At 38.9% G+C, this 18,105-nt stretch overlaps 1 protein-coding gene across 1 annotated transcript in view; it reads left to right on the forward strand.

The window, feature by feature from the left end:
- Positions 1–3,930: 3,930 nt before the first annotated feature.
- The window catches only part of si:dkey-288a3.2 (protein phosphatase 1 regulatory subunit 37), a 66,504-nt gene continuing 52,329 nt past the window's right edge, over positions 3,931–18,105 (forward strand). Inside the window, exons 1-2 of the mRNA XM_067614865.1 lie at positions 3,931–4,149; positions 4,948–5,048. Coding sequence (XP_067470966.1) covers positions 3,984–4,149; positions 4,948–5,048 — 267 coding nt within the window. The 5' untranslated portion in view covers positions 3,931–3,983. The remainder of the gene's footprint in view (positions 4,150–4,947; positions 5,049–18,105) is intronic.

An 18,105-nucleotide genomic window follows, 5' to 3' on the forward strand; every position in this document is an offset into this window, starting at 1 on the left:
TAAGTTTTATCAAATTGGAAAGTTTTAAGCGTAGAGAGGGTGTCTGCTCCCTGGACCAAATCTGGAAGATGGTTCCACAAGAGAGGAGCCTGATAGCTGAAGGCTCTTCCTCCCATTCTACTTTTGGCGACTGTAGGAACCACCAGTAAGGCATATATATATATACACAGACACACAGACACACACACATATATACATACATTCATATTGTTTATATATGTTCACACTGTATCTTAGTGTATTCATATCACTCTGTTCATACTGTATATATATATACAGCTGAAAATGCCTGACCAAATATTAACCACATCACAACTTAACTAACAAAAAACCCCAAAATGTTTCAACAGATTTATATTACAATTAACTATGAAGGCCAGATCAACAAAAAGGGGGTCCCAGGGCAAAAATAAGTTGTGGGCCCCTATTGAACCCCTCTGTTTCTCATATCCTATGTGCATTGTGTATGTGTTAGTTAGTGATTAGTAATTACTTTGTGGTAACTTAATTAATTAGAAATGTATTTTAAAAAATGCACAGTGTAAGCACATATACACATACTGAAATAATTAATGCAACACTGCAATTCAGCCTTATGTTTTAAAAGTGCCTTCAGTATTAACAAACAAACATGCAATTAATTAAATCACCACCAAGTAATTGCCACATGGTTAACCTGGAGCCTTCAGGCCTTTTGAGAGCTTGGGGCAGTCCCCACTTTGTCCTGTTAATCCAGCCTCAAATATTATATTCTTCAGTTAGATTGCCTCTGAAAATGAAGGCAAGAACTTTAGGCAGAAACTTTGGTTATTTGGTTTAAAGCTGCACTTAGCAGGATTTTTTTTTTTTTTTTTTTTTTTGGTTAAATCTATTCAATCAACACTCTCACTCACAACCCCGTCTGTGACCAGAACTGAATTTGTTTCTCCCAAATTGTAATGATTTTGATTTTTTGTTTGTTTGTTGTTTGATTTTTTGTTTCCCCAAAGTCATTTCTAATGCCAGTCTAGTGAGATCCTCTGGACACTAATGAAAGATGAAAATTTAAGAGTTCAAAATGAAAACTATATACAGAATACAGTACATAGCAGTGAGGTAGCAGTTAAACCAAAATTCTTATTTTGGTTCTCTAATCTTTATGCTAAAAAACATTACAAACATCAGGTTTGTAATCAGGTTACTGATATTAATGTACAGGATTTTTCAGTCATGCTGGGATGGCAATGTCAGTCGGTCCACCACTTTTTTTTTCGGGGCTGAAATATCTCTGCACCAACTGGATGGATTGCTATGAAATTCTGTACAGACACTCATGGTCTCCACAGGGTGAATTGTAATGACTTTGGTGATTTATTTTTATTGATTGCAATTATCAGGTCAAAATTTCAATTTGTCCAATACTTTGGTTTATAACCAAATACATACAAAACTAATGACATTCTCATCAGCCTCAGCTGTATTTTGTTTAGTTTAGCTGGTGGCTTGTTTAGTCTAATTAGCGAATGTTAACACACTAAACTAAGATAGTGAACATGGTAAACATTATCTGCAAGCACTGCTGTGCTTTATTAGCAACCTCACAAAGCCACTAGTTTTGCTGTAGACTCTTAGTTTTGTTAGATATTAAACATTTCTTCAGCCACTACGAAAATACACAAGTGTAGCTGTAATTTCCTACAGGGACAAAGACGTAAATGAAGCTTATTACCTCTACAGGAAAGACATATTGTAAATCCTAATGTCTAGTGGCCACAGAAGTGAATCAAGGCCAGCTGGACACACTGAGGGAAGCCCATGATGATACCTATGACATTATGAATGATTTGCAGGTAACCATCTCTAAGGATTTTGCATGCAGAATAGAAAAATGCAAATGAAAAATGCTGACTATTAAGTGAGACTTACCTGTGGGCATCGTCACTCTTTCACTAAACTTCCATCTTCACAATAAAACTGATAACACCACGCTATTATATTGTATTTAATTTGTTTGCTACTGCCTGGGTCTTCATGCTTAATGCTCTTTAACATTCAAGAGTCCACTTTGTGAAGATTTTGCATAGTTCACATCTCTTGTTGTTGACTTGTCCTTCATGCGTTTTTGATAAAAGTGATTCTAGCCTCAGGTTCTTTTCTTTGGTGTGTCAAAAGCAGATATAAAAGGAGAAAAAATGTAGAATTAATTAACACTCAGGATGCAGCTATAACTGTAACCGTATATTCTGTGACCTCAGAACTCCATACAATACTCTGTGATTCTGTCACATAGTGTCCCCAATGCAAACCTTAAGGGAACTATCAAACTGCAATTTTGCTTTTTTTATTTTTTTTCTTGTTACCTGCATCAGGCAGCACGTTACATCTTTTAAACTATTTGTCATCTCTCAGATATCTGCATACTGTTTGCATACTGCAGACCATTTGATGGTCTCACCCAGTAGAAAACAATGGATTTTTTTGCATTTCTTAGTTCCTTGGGGCAAACAACAACACAATGACATATAGATCCTCTACCAAATGGTTAAGATGTAGATTTAGGTGCATATCTACCAGATAGATGAAATGACGTCCCAAAAGTGCATTCTCAAATAGTTGCTTAGATTGGTCCCCAAACATTTGTTTTATTACACAACCATTTTAAGGAGTAAGGACAGCTGGCATGGCGGGAGTACTCAAACTAAATGTTGACATTGTTGTGTTACACGTCACGCCTCTGATTCTGGAATGCCGTCATGCTATCTAAAATCACACACAGGGCGGCACTATGCCGGCTTTGTTTGGTTCAGTGTAAAAAAGCAAAGCTGGCATAATGCTGGGTCTTCTTTACGGCAATATTACAGGATCTCTGTATAAGAGGGGATTTGTCTCTTCTGGCTTTGGACAAAGCCAGTCCAGCTGTTTCTCCTTGTTTCCAGTGTTTATGCTAAGATAAGCTAAGCTAAGTTAACTGGAGGCTGGCTGTACCGCCTTATTCTTTTTCCCACCCGCATTCCACGAAGACCCGCCCTTCTCTGCCTCTGATTAGTCAGTACTCTTTTCCTTTGTTGGTTAGGTTGGTTAAGTTTAGGCATGAGGATGGTTAGGGTTAGGGTAAGAATATCAGGGTCAGAGCCAGTCCGAGGCAGAGTAGGGGTTGGTCTTGGCAGAATGCAGGTGGGGGGAAAAAAAATTACTGGTATGGGTTTTTTTCCTCTTACTCTTGGCAAGGAAACAAATTATAGTATAATTAGTAATTAAGTATATTTCCCAAAAAGTTTAACTATTTCTTAAAAAAATCTTTTAAGATGAATCAATGTCACAAAAAAATAACAAAAGTGCGATTACAGTGAGTTCTTCCAACAAGATATCATAACTTAAGAGAGATGAGTCCATTAGTCTGTGAAATATAACCTGGTCATCTTGTGACAACACTATTCATGCATGCCACACACCATTCCTTTTCATCTACTTAGCACTTTCCCACTGTGGGTCCTTGCACCTCTGTTAAGGACCTGTTACAGGTGAATTTTTCAGGGATAGCAAGGTTCTTTCCTCATTTTAAACCAGGAAAAACCCTGGTTAAATATATACTTTGATACAGTACATGCTGATCTTGTGGTACACCTACTGTTGAATGTATGTAAATGTGCAGAGCCTTACCTATTTTGAATGTGTCATTTGATACAAACATATTGGGTTTCACTCGCAACCCTGTGCACAACTCATGAATAAGATATTGTTTCTTTAGTGTCTTGTCTTTCCAAGGGCCACAGAGTGGAAAGAACGGCATCCAATAGAGCCAACCCAACAACTGTTTGTACATCAACTGTTGCACGCTCTTCTCCCTCTTTAAATTAGCATTACTTCCATAACTGTTGCCATGGCTCCACGGACAAGATAGGCTGTGGAGGTTGTTGACATGTTGAGTTTCATGCTGGAAGTGAACTGAACCTTTGCTTTCAAATTCCAACTGACAGCTCCATGGTGGACTCCTACACTGAGGGATGACCCGCTGTAGTGACAAAGAAAATGATGAGCAGAGTGATGATGGAGCAGAAAAACCCAGCAAGAACCAGAAGAAGAGAAGTAAAGGAGGAAAGCATGTGTCTTTCCCCCCTGATGAACAGATAGTGTCCGGCTTTGCCGAGCACAGCAACACTGACAGAAAGGGTAAGCTGTTGTTTTATTGTATCTGCTTCATCTGCTCTACTTCAATATAAGTGGTGAGATTTTATACCATGATGCCATTTTGGTGACTTTTGGTCAATCAAATTAAAGTTTTTCACTTCACTTTGTGAGTTAATTCTCCATATCATGTCACACATTGATTTAACAGAAACAAGATTAGGTCAAAACCTATATGGCTGGACCGTGTATGGTCAATGTGTGAAATTGTGTGTTACAAGTACTCCAACTCAACAGATCCTCTTTTTAGATGTTATTCTTGCATTATTAAGTGAAAAATAATTGGATTTAATGTTCATTCAATCCTTCTAGTTATAATTTGAATAACTGGTACTTTTGGCCTGAACTCACAGCTGAAACCAGACTCTAAAAGACTATCCAGGTCATCTTTGTTGTTATCATACTTAAAAAATATTGGATTCAAAACATATGAAATGCAATCCAGCTTTTGAATGAGACACAAAGATCAAAGTTTTGACATGTTACAGTCTTTATAATCCCCCACAGTCTCTCACATCTGGAATTTCCGATGTCATCAGGCTGTGGTTGATAAATGCAAATGCCTGATCGGCTGATTTATTGTTCAGACAGACATTTATGTCCTTCTCACTTCTCATTGATTGCTGTCTTCCCTGTGGAACACCCCCCTCACACACACACACAGTACAGCACAGTTTACCGTATGGCATTTGCAAACCCCTTAAGCACTTGTGAGTGGTTGCTGGTGGCTCACTGGGATGAAGAGACATTAAAGCAGTAAACGAATGTGTTCTTCTGTTTTAGCTGACAGCTGCCTCACCTTGACAGAGGTAACGGTGGCCTACCAGCAGAGCTGTAGCAAACACCAGGTCCAACCCAGAGCACACATCCTGCACCAGCTTCAGGTACTGTATGCTGATTTACATATCAATGCTAGTCCTTGTACGTGTCAATCAAACAGCAGGAGGCAAGACTTCTGTTGGATTTACTGCTGAAGTTTGAGTTTCTGTAGCTGGTGCTCTGTTTGTTTAGCCATGGTGACTATCATAACTCATTCATCATCCAACATTGTGCCAAAATGTGTCTCCCTGAGGAAGTAATCATGGTAAATGTTAAAAGTTTAGTCTCAGACTGTTATGATGATGTGGTGGTGCACAATGGATGATCCTGATAGTCAGTGAAAACACAGAAGTCACTGTGTGTGTGTGTGTGTGTGTGTGTGTGTGTGTGTGTGTGTGTGTGTGTGTGTGTGTGCATACACAGTCACATTGTGGGGACTTGCCTCCCTTTTGGGGACACAGTCCCCATAACATAAATCAGTACATCAATGGTGAAGACTTGGTTTCAGGTTAAGGTTTAGGGTAAGGTTTAGGGTTAGGGTAAGTCCATTTTTAGTTTTAGACCTTGAGAATGAGGACATTTTTGGAGATTGAGGACATTTTGGCCAGTCCCCACTTTGGGATAGTGTGTGTGTGTGTGTGTGTCCGCTGCTTCCTTCCTTCCCTCCCCAGTCTTTTGTTGCCCTCTCACTGGATATTAGCTATCGTCAGTCTCAAACTTGTTTCCAAGGTGCTTTGACTACAAGTGTATCTTGTTTTTGGACATCAACATCATTCAAACACGAGGTCAAGATATGTCTTAGAACCGGTCGAACTAGATGGCAGATGGTACTCACAACTTATAGGCATGCACCATTTGACATGGGGTCACTTGGAGGTATTGCTTCATGTTAAAGAGACATAAGCAAAAATTGTATGAGAAATTGGTGTGGTAGGTTGTGAAATAGTAAATGATCTACTTCACTACACAGTGAACATCACTACATGTAGGTCCAACGGGGCATTGGGTAATAATTTCACTGTTTGCCTTCGTTTTCTCTGCAAGAAAACTTTGTCTAACCTGGTCCTATCCTTTAGTGATGTTACTGCATTAAAAAATCTCACCAATAAACCTGGTGACTAAAATAAACCATAGTTTTCCTTTAAGTTGTGTTTTGTTAATGTGAAAAGCTCTATTCTATTTTAATTTCCCCTAGTTTGATTCTACTAAATATGATTTTTGCTATTATTCTGAACTAAATGAAATGTACAAGGGTATACTCACCACTGCATCCATGCATTTTAGGCTAATGTGAAGTGTCTTGCAGTTACAAACTTTTATTATTACCAATGAAAATAAGTTTCATTCCAACATTGACAACAGATCCTCATGCTAGAGGTCTAAACTCCAACAGAGATGAAACCTGCTCCAGCAAAATGAAATATCGCTTTAAAACAAGTGTGTGTCACCCTGCTCTTATATGCGGCATCAGCAACTCTGCTCTGCACAATAACTGCCCTGCAATGCTATTACAGCGCTCCCAAAATGGATCAATATCCACACTATATAACCTGGTGCAAGACCAAAAGAAATGAGACACTCAAACCCTGCACACTGTCAGAGCATATCTGACAGCACACTCAAGGTTTTATTAAAAATACTTCTTTTCATGTAACAGTACAATCTTACACACACACATACTATAAAGGCTTACTTTGGAGTTCCAACATATACAGTACTGTTTGTACACACACACACTCGCTCTGACACAGTGAGCAAGTATGCACACACTAAAATCCCTTGGATAATTTGAATCATTTCCTTCCATCAGCCTCAATCAAGCTTATTGCTGCAAAGCGCTAACAGCATCTCCTCTCCAAACAAGAGGCTAAGAGCAGGTTAACTGCCGTGCAGGGCTGAAGTTAGTGTGAATGCAAATAATCGCACAGCTGTAAACATCAGCACACACACATGCATAATGGTGCATGACACTTTGTTGATATTGAATAGGGGTAGGCGATTATTAAATTACAAATATTTACCATAGGAGCGATTTACTGTGTTCTTCCTGCAATTCAGTCTCTCTTTTTCATTTTCATTTTCATTCAGTGTTCAACAAAATTTACATTTGCTGTATGTGTAACATAGAAAAGTGCTTGTTTTGATAGAAAAGACTTATTTTTGTCTCAGAAAATATTATAATTACTAGTAATTATTAGCTGCGTTATTCTGGGTAAGTCATTATTTTAAAGATTAAAGCTGTGACAGACTGACAAGCGTGTATTCTACCCAAACTGTTTGGTACAGGAAGTTTGGTTCAGTTAGTGACTTTCTTCATTATATACACCCTATAAATGTAATAATTACTGTTGAATTAGTTTAATACTAACTTGAGTCAAGTTTTTTTTATTAAATAACTTTTTGGCACCTTTCATGCCTTTTTTAGACAACACCAGTGGAGTGATGACAGAAAATGAGGTAGAGAGAGATGCTGCAAAGATCTAATAGAGGACATTGCAGTTCATAGTCTGTGTCTTAACCACGGTTAGGTCGATGTCTTAGCACATGCTAAGACACCAAGTATACATTTAGTGTCACATACATTTCAAAATGCTTTTGCTCTGGGACACTTTTTGTCTGTTAGCTAGCCAATGCTACTCGGGCTAGCCGCTTGATGTATAGCTAATATGATGACTGTAAATATGAAACTAGGGCTGGAAGAGACTCAAACTGTAGATTTATTGTTATGCCCTTAATAGGCACCACTGGCTGCGGCAAACAACAAAACAAAAGAATACACGGCCATCCAGCAAGTTGAACTTAGCTCAACTTTTGCTGCAGCACAATGTGGCCTCTTCTAACAAGGTGCTGTGTTGCCCAATCAGATACATGCAAGTAGATTACTTTGTAACATTAACTGGGGAATTAAATGATTGCCAGAATTGTGACAATATTCTAGAGTTTTAAAAGCCTATTATAAACCGCTGTGCAGTGTTTTGGCATCTTAAAATCCTTCAGACTCCTGGATTTATATTACTCAGACTGGCCTTCCTGGATCGTACTTCATCTCACTGGTACCTAAAGCAACACACCCAAATAGACTGTTGTTTTATTTTAATGTAGTTTTAGGTCTGAATGCCCAGCAAGGTCACTCTTATGACTCAAACACTGGAGATGTGAAAAAAGATGCCGTTCATTGTGAACTGAACCTTAGAAAACATGCTCATGCTGCCCAGTGCAACTCAAAGGCTACATCACATACAAATCCAATTGTATTTTTGCCTCCAAGTGACTCAGATCAGATTTTTTTTCACTGAAGTGTGAACAAGCCAAATCAGATTTTTTCATATCAGATCTGGGCCACTTGCATATGTTGTCCTACGTCTGATTTATATCTGATCTCTGGCTGTGCGACCACTGCCAGAATGGTCAGATAGGAATTCATGTGGATTTTTTAACATCTCACTTCTCTGCACATATCGCCTGTCGTCATCATTCAGTGTCGGCACCTCACAGACCAGGAAAAGATAAAGATTGAGGAGAGCAACAACAGCGGCGGGGGTCAATGGAGAGATGAAGATGTTTCACATTTCATGAAGAAGCTTCTATTCAAGCCAAACTGGAAGGATTTCATTGTAACCGAATGCTAATCATGTTATTGTTGTTAGTCTGTTTTTTATCGTTGTGACATGCGGGTCATATTTCTATTAAATCTGTGCATGAGTGGCAGTTTAGGACTTCAAAGGTGTTCACACTGGAGCCAGATACATGTCACTTACAAACATGAATGTGAACCATCAGCACAAAAAGATCAGATCTGACTAAGAAATCAGAATTGAACATTAAGGCCTGCAATATGAACATAGCCAAGGACTTTATGCACATGTCCTCTGACCTGCTATTCCATTGTGAAACAGAGACACGTAGTCAGTTTTCATTATAGTTTTCTGCTCTACTCAACTATGTAAAACAATTTTAAACAAAACGAAGGAAAAAGCTGATTGTTGCAGTCAATGGTTTCCTACTTCTCTATGATAGAATGACTGGAATCAGACTATTTCATAGTGTGGCGGTACAGTGGCAACTTGAAAAAATACCTGTCCAATCAGAGCTCAACTAAATTATGTGGTCAACACAAACATACGCAAAATCTGCAGGCTTATAAGAATCAGTGTGAAAAAGGAATAATAGAGTAGTTTTGGGAGAAAAAAAACACATCTGACTGTTTTTATTCTCTCTTTACAATGAAAAATGGATGACATATCTATATGGGCAGATGTATCAGGGCTTTTTATTATGCATAAGTGGTGCTGGTATTGGAAATCCCCTATCAATCTATACTTTTAAACACACACATCGCACTCGCATAAACTCAAGTGCGAGCATAAAAATACTGAACGCTTTTCTCTGTCTCCGTAACTCTCTCCCTCCTTCTCTCCCTCTCCAATAAAATAAACTCACTTATTCTCTCTTAGCCACACTTGAAACACACAGTCTGCCATTTATAATTCATTTTATGTACATACTTACTTTACTTGGACCAGCCATGTTAAAGCCCCCCCCCCCTCGCATAAATTTCACTTGAGATCAAGGGGAATTATTTGTGGAAAATTAGAGACTTAGCAGTGCTTACATTAAGCATACAGCCACCGTATTATCTCTGAGGTGCTAATGAACCCAGTTGCATTCAAAATGAATGTAGGTGGTCCTCCTGAAAGAGTAAAATATGTATGGTTAAGCATTAGCTAAGAGGGGCAATATTTAGACCAAAAGGGCTGCATGCGAATGAATCCATAATAAGACGATGCAAAACGAAAAGACGAACGCCTAAAGAGCAAATTTATTAAATTAGGTCTTTTCAGGCGAGGGGCGATTCCCCTGAGGACAGGCATTGAAGACTATTTAAAGCTTTTTTCATTGCACCCTTGGGCCCCTTTGCACTCCTTTGAAATGTTGTAAGTGGATAAAACAGCATTGCTGTTGGTGACATCTTCATAGGAGTGGTAAACAATAATAGGTTGGAGCCAGCGGGGTCCAAGGCCGCCATGCTTAAACTCTCTGATTTCACTGTGCAAACTGTGAAGTCTGCGTCTCTCTCCGCTCCGTGTTTGTGTCTGGCTCGCTCTGTGATTAGAAATGTAATTGAGATGATCAAGCTCCAACTCTACATGACTGTTTTTGGCACGAGGGAAAAAGCTCAACGGCGGTGATTTATATTCAAATAGAGAAATAAGTGTGAAGCACATTAGGAGATAATACAGGTGGTACTGTAAGGTCGGTTTCTTGGTTCAACTTTCCCCGGGGAGAGAGGCTTATGTTATGTGTTTATCCATATATATACAGCGTTATTAAGTCACAGTTTGAGTCTTTGCACAGCGCACGTGTTGCATCATTTCCTGCTAATATAAAACCATATCCTATGTTGATTTCTTGTAAGAATAAGATAAACTGTAAGAAGATTAGTATATAACATATCATATACATTTAGTATATAGTATAAAAACTGGGACTGAGCTATGGGATTAGTTTTTTTTGCCCTGGGTATTGCCTTTAAGGCTTCTAGCAACTGACTGGTGGAGCTTGCTGCAACTGTGTGCAGCCTAATATAAAGATCTGCATACGAGTAAGGGCTGAAAAACCTTCTGTTTCTTCCTTTGCATGTTTTAACAGCTGACAATATGTGTAATTCTACCAAAATTATACTATAATTGAACATCAACCAAAGATGAGGCAATAAAGGTCAGTGCTCTTTGTAGTAAAGATGGAAATGATACGTTATCAGGTCGCTATCAATCAAACTAACCATGAGTTTAAATAGGTTTGTGTATTGATAATGTAGAAGTGTACATATATGTATCATTATTACTGTATAGGAAGCTGAACACAGATTTATCATGTTCACCAAACCGTTATTTTATGTTTGTTTTGTTCATACTGTACGTAGCACATTAACCATCATATTCATCTGAATGAAACTGGACAACAAAAATCCATTTTTAGTTGAAATCATAGCAGAATTTTTTCCCCCTTAAGTCAAATAACAGAAGTTTCATTTGACATCATTTAGCAAACATAATTATTATTTTTTTTTCATGAAATCACAACAGAAATCTTAAAGAATGTGTTTTTTTTAGCCTGATTCTGGCACAGCTTCAGCAGCAGTCTTGCTTATCACAGCTTGCTCTCCTCCTTCACAAATGAATGGAAATTAATTATCCTCCCAGAATTTAGATCTCATGCATCAGCTTGTTGAATAGATAAACAGATCAGCTCAATATTCCTTCTCCCCTAATGTGCTGAGGGTTATTTATTGATAGATTTGTTTCAGTTTACAGAGAAAAAAAAAACTGTTGTTTCTAGGTTTGAAGAGAAGTATTTTCCAACCCTCCAAACACAAAAGGATTCCAAATCAAGCAAACGCAATCTATTGAGTTTGTATTCTTTCTGTGATGTTTGGAGAATAAGCTCGGAATTAGTTGCATGTTGGCAAATCTTCTAATGAATAGCTTAGTGGTTGTTTCCCTTGCAGATTATTCAGTTGAGTGGACTGAAGAGAAATCAATTACCACAACTTAACTTTCACTATTTATCCCACAGCTAAGGAAAAAATGGCCCTACATGACAATGTGCCTCTCTTAAATTCATAGGGTCAGATTCAATTCCCAGAAATGTTATTTTCCCGGGATAAATCCCTCGGAGGAGGAGGAGGAGGAGGAGGAGGAGGAGGAGGAGGAGGAGGAGGAGGAGGGGGGGGGGAGAATAGAGAGAATCCCTCCAGAAATGAAAAGACAAGAGAAAATCTGTTTTTACAGACCACCGCTGCTTTCTCAGCTCTTTTGATTAGCATTAATGTTGCACTGCGGAAGTCTGCCGGCACAACTGTTATAGCTCCACACACACACACACACAAGTTTGTGCAGCTATCCTTGTTAGGACATTGCATTGACTTCCATTCATTCCAGCCCGAACCTTAACCATAACCAATTCATGCCTAACCCTAACCCCTAACTATGATCTAAGAAATGAGGTTTAGTCTCATTAGGACCAGGCTTTGGTCCCCATGAGGACCACTGGTCCTGACAAGGTTGGTGTTTATACAAGCAAAGGTCCCAGTGAGGTAACAAAAACGCGTACACACACACACACAGAAAGCTATATCTCTCCCTGCCTGTGTAATTCTAAAGGGAACAGTCTTTTTTCTTTTAAATTAAATGCATGCTGATTGTTATTGCGGCGCCCCCCCCGTGTGTGTGGAATAGTCGGCAGCGAGGTAAATGTCACTAAGTGCCACACTATTTTCCTTGGTGGTTGTTAGCAGGTTCTGCATGCAAAATAAAAAGCGCAGAGAGGAGGAGGAGGAGGAGGAGGAGGAGGAGAAGAAGGAGACGGTGGAGGGAGGGAGGAGGAGGTGGAGGAGTGTTCCTGCGTGCGTCTGAATGCGAGGGCTTATCAGGGAACAGCAGGGGGACCGGACATATGTCGCTCCTCTCATTACAGGCCGAGACGGCGATAACGGGGCGGTTAGTGGCGCATTTGAAATGGCGAACAGCGGCAGCCGCAGTGATCACATGGAAAAAGAGAAGCGGGGAGTATGGGTCGGGATGAGGATCACCACGGGACCTGCCGCTAACACACTCCAGTCTGTCATTCAGACGGCCTCGTACACACACACACATACACACATACACACACACACTGACACTGACACTGTCTGCCACAACATGCTTTATTTAAAACACAGTGATTCTGGAGCCTTTTCATTGTAGTTTTACATGATTTTACTTTAACGCCGTTTGGGAAACAGCACGCCTAACTGAAAAAAGGATAAAACACGGTCTACATGTAAAAGAGTCTATTTTACATTCTTTGCCTCTAATTGAATTGGGAGCAGTTGCAGTTAAACTGAATGGCATGTGTGATGCACTATTGGTGGTGCACTATTAGGGTGAATTGAATTTGCATGGTTGGGTGGTCACACAAGTAATATGAGTGCTTTTGTAAGTGGGATAATATTACAGGCCTGGACTCACTGAGGGTTCATACAGGGGAGACGTTCTGTCACCGAAATGACCACATTTTTACAAAAAAAAAAAGACCCAGTCAACACGTAAAGAATCTTTACAGCTGTCGTGCTCATGCATATGTAAATGATATGCTAATTGTGTGATTTTTGCCCACATTTTAATTGTTCACAGACGAGATTTCCCTCTCTTCACTTCATAACTCCCCCAAATGACTGTGTTTGAAGCACATACAATATAGGAGCCTTTCAATTCATTTAAAGGGTCAGTTCACCCAAATTGTAAAAAACATATTTCTTCACTTACCCTCGTAAGTCGTATGTAGTTGTGAAGATACTTTGGGGGTTTTTTTTGTCCAGGCTTTTATATCTGTCTCTAATGTGTTTGAATGGAATTTCATTTATACACAAAATCTGAACATGGCTTTTGTCACTTTGGTCATGTGATGACACCAGGTGACATTTTTGTTTTCAAGTATGATATCTTGCGGAGGATCCAGTGAGTTTGGGGATGAGGGCCACAGACAGGGTGGGGATGTCAGACAGTACTGAGAGATGGACTAACACATTTCTGGCTTTCTTCTTTTCATTTGCTGAGACTAAGAATAATATAGACTAACTCCAGCTTTACCTCTAAAACACAGTGTGCAATAAACAAATATAAAATAATGCTAAGATATCCCAGCATGCTTTGTGGACACAATAACTCATTTTTAGTTGGTTTATTCTGTTGAGACAATGTAGTGATATAACATATCAGTATCAATGCATGTGTTTTATATTTAATGTATGCATGCATATGAGCGTGTGTGTGTATGCGTGTGTATGTGCGCATATGCACATGCATGCATATATGCATACAGTGTACATGTACTGTATATGTATAGATATGTATTAATATAAGAGTATATTCCCAGGCTGTAGCCAGGGTTCTATAATATTACATAAGAAATATGAATATAATGTTCTCATAAATATTTGCGGGTAACAATTTTGTTGTTTTACCTATTGATGATTGAGTTTCATTTTCTTTATTTTTAAGTTTGTGTGTGTTGTGTGTTTCGAGGTAGTGCAAGACAGCTGTGTGATAAAGCACATGTGATAACGCACATGTGCCTGCAGGTGAATGTATCATGTGAGGAGGTGTTGTAAAGGTGATGTGCTGATTTTAAATACGAAGTAGCTGAAAATATCACATCATCACATGATGAATTAACATATGCTTTACATATAAAGCTACATATGCAATATCTAAAACTACTGTAATCAGCTTATAAACTGATAACAATATGTACGTTTTTACTTGTAGAATGTTGTTACTAAAAAATTCCAAAGATGTGACCTCGGGGCCCTCAATGGTTGTTACCTACAACCTGTGTGTATATATATATACCTGTATATGTGTGTTAACGCATATCTAACTTATATTTATTGTCTAGACTGTGGAGCTTGTTCATACATTCTGTACATTGTGAGAATGGTAGTTAGGTATAATAAACTACAACTTCAGCCTACACCTCTTTGGTCACTGCTATAATCTCTGTTTGATTCATTATTTTGTGGTTGTGTGAGCACATGGGCGTATTTCTGCTTTCAGTTTATTATTGTTTACTTTAACTTGAAGAGCCGAGAGAATAGATGAAATTATATCAAATCAAATTAAATGCCTGTGCTGATGAACAGACCCTGGTGAGTCCCAGAACCCTTCAGCACAGGCTTCCTCACTCACACTGTTCATGGTAAAACAGGAAGGAAATGACGGTCTGATTTAGAAGTCAGATTCACAAGCATTACAAAAAGTGTCAATTTATTGTATCGGCCAGCTTGTTATTTAATAGATTATTTTTTAATGATGATTTAACAGATTCTCACAAACAATTTGTATCAAATTCTGTGAGATCTGTGTCTCACTCATCCCTGTATGTTTCCTCCCTCCCTCCTCCTGATGTAAAGGCCCATATGATTGGATAACAAAAAAACTCACTGAAGATTCAGCTGAAAGTTAAATGTACATCACACCCAAACACACAGATCAGACTGATGCTGTACAACGTGCTGTTCACTCACACACACACACACACACACATACACCCTTCCAGCCAAGCACTCACCACTCAGGCTTGAATGTGTACATTATTTTTGACATCAGCCATTTAAGGGGACAGTATATTTTACACAAAGTGGCATTAATTAAGTTGCTAAACGCAGGCTATCATGTATTTCAAAAACCCGCGCCGACCAACAAAGGTAATGACAGCGGGAAATACTCTGCAAGTCAATTAGAATTTTATGTACGTTTTTAGATCTTTCTCTTTTTTTTTTTAATGATAAATGAAGTTACTAATTTTGTCTGTGCTCTTTCTAGACACTGCAGCTTTAATTGCTAATTGTTAACAGCGAACGAATACATTTGCATATTAATTAGCTCCCAATTTACATTTTTAATTTGCTGCCTTCAAAGGGTGTGAGATAAAAGGTCGTGTTATTTTAAATAATTTATCCTTTATTGCAGAAAAGATGCTGAAAGGAAAATGTGGGGGTGATTTTTAACCCCTAAGAGCTCTGAAAAATGCACGTTAAAAATACATAAATAAATATATATATATATATATATATATATATATATATATATATATATATATATATATATATTTAGTTGTTTTTTTTGTCAGTTAATTAAATGGGCTAAGAAGAAAAATGGTGCACTCAAACAGTTTTTAATACAAAGCCACCGGGAGAGGCAGAGCAGCGGACGGTTGAGTGAAGAATAGTGAATGCACTAGAGATGACTTCTGTGGAAGTCAAGTTTGGAAACCAGATCCCCCCCCCCCCCCCCCCCCCCCCTTCCCCTCCTCTCTCTCTCTCTCTCTCTCTCTCTTTTCCTGCTGCCTGTGTGTGTGTGAGAGAGAGAGAGTGTGAGTGTGTGTGCGAGGGAGGGAACGCGTTTCTTTTTTATCACTCCATTTTGTCCTCTCTCCCTCCTGACACATCAATTGATTTGGCAGCCGGCGCCTTCGGTTTCCGTCTTTCACCACGAGGCAGCGGCGAGCAGAGAGGGAACGAACAAGTTCAGAAATTCATTAAGATGAAAAACAGCCGCCACTGTATTTCTTGTGAGGAGGAGGAGGAGGAGGAGGAAGTGCTGCGTGTGTTTCTTTCTTTTTCTCTAGCTCTCTCTCTCTCTGTACATGTGTGTGTGTGTATTAGGGAGTGTGATACGGGTAGCCAGCCAGTTGTTCAGTACTTACTGAGCGTTGTTCATTAGCTCGGTGCCACAAACACACCAGTTTCACAAGCAGTCGCCGGCCGGACGTAAGCACAGAGTGACACTCTTTTATTTTTTTGCTGCTGTTGTTGTGACAGACTTTAAAAAAAAAAAAATCAGAGGTGACATAAATGCATGCAAAGTTAGTGAAAGAGATAAATGGAGCAGGCTGGAAATAACTCCTCCAAAATAAAACTTTATTCCAGTTGGAAATTTTGAAACTTTTTTTTTTTTTTTTCTTTTGGATGAGCTTCAAGCAACTCTGACTGCATACTCCCCACCCTGGTTTTACTTAACCCACCCCCCCTGCCCCCCCCAGCACTGACCACTGACAAGTCTGTGTATTATCACCACAAGGCAACAGAAAGTCTTTTACATCCTCACACTGAAAAATAACGGTACACGTTGTAATATCTGATGAGATGCGGAGCTAAAGTGAGTATAATGGTGCAGTTTGGGGTGTGAACTCCTTTTCAGAAAGCAGAGCAAAGTTAAATTTGACTATTTAACACCTTTAAATCCAAATAACTTGTTGGAAAAAATACAATCACATACATGAATCTCTAAAGAAGGGTTACATATATATCATATAAATTCCCAAACTGTCATTTTTCATTTGCTGTCTCAAGGCGACACTGTGTGGTTAGGCTCCTTGTTCAATAATAGAGACGTATTAGGATGTAAGATGATGACCCTGGTCAGTGTTGTTGCTATTATACTCACTGGCAATAATGGAATAAAGTGGTGAGAGGAACCTGATGGAGTAAAGGAGACAGTGACAGCAAAGGAGAATGGATCCGCAGATCCAGTTTGAGAGGCAGTTCTATAGGTGTCATCACTCCAGAGCAAACACACAGACAACACACAGTTTTGATTCTTATTAAACCAAGAGTTATCCATATTTCCAATTTATGTACATGGTAGTGAAGGGTGCAACAGGGTGGAAGTTAGGAGTAGGAGAGAATAACATTTAGTGTTATTAATATATTGTGTTTCTTCATATGCAAAAGCAGAGTGCAAATAATGTCTGTTTCATGAATAAAAGCAAGCGCTTCCTGAGGTTTCACATAGAATGGGAAAGCAAAAATGTTTGAAAAAATACATAAGAGTCAAAGTACCATCAGTATGTTCCAGAACAACTGTCTGATGCATATATGTTTCCTCTTTTCACCTAATATTGTTCTACAGAAATCTGATCTTTTAGATTTTTATAGTGTTTTATACCCATATGTCACATTATTGCCCAAAGGTAATAATAAATGCAATTAAAAAAGAGAAATATATCATAAAATGTCGAGCAGACCCACTAATCCTCAAGGTTTGTTGTGTCTTTGGGATCAAATTAACACAAAATATCAAATCAAACTCAAATGAGATGAAATTGCAGCTTCTCTTCCTCCTATGGGGTTGCAGTGAAGAAATCCCTCTGTATTTATACATAAAACAATGTTAAAGCACATAATACAGTACACACACACACACACACACACACACATATACTCACAGTGTGTGAGAATGTGTGTATGTAGACACATTTGTGCATGAGTATGTGTGTGTGTGTGTGTGTCTCAGTTAAGATGATTACGGGGGGAAATTCAACCACCTCTACCAATTACACAACAGCCTCTTGTATACATAAACAGTGCAATTTATGTCCCATTGATCTGTCTAATTCTTTCAACAGGAGCACATTATGGCCGCCGTCCTTTTGTCTCTCGCCTTGCTCTCCTCTCTGCAGCACGAGAGCCGAGCGAGGAGAGCCTTCCAAGTCCTTTTGTACTCCCCGTGTCCCTTTGAACAATGAATCATATTTAGCAACAAGAGAGGAAACAAGGAGCTGCTCGCAAATAAGAAGGCG

The sequence above is a fragment of the Thunnus thynnus genome, chromosome 16, assembly GCF_963924715.1.
Source record: "Thunnus thynnus chromosome 16, fThuThy2.1, whole genome shotgun sequence".
Lineage (NCBI taxonomy): Eukaryota > Metazoa > Chordata > Actinopteri > Scombriformes > Scombridae > Thunnus > Thunnus thynnus.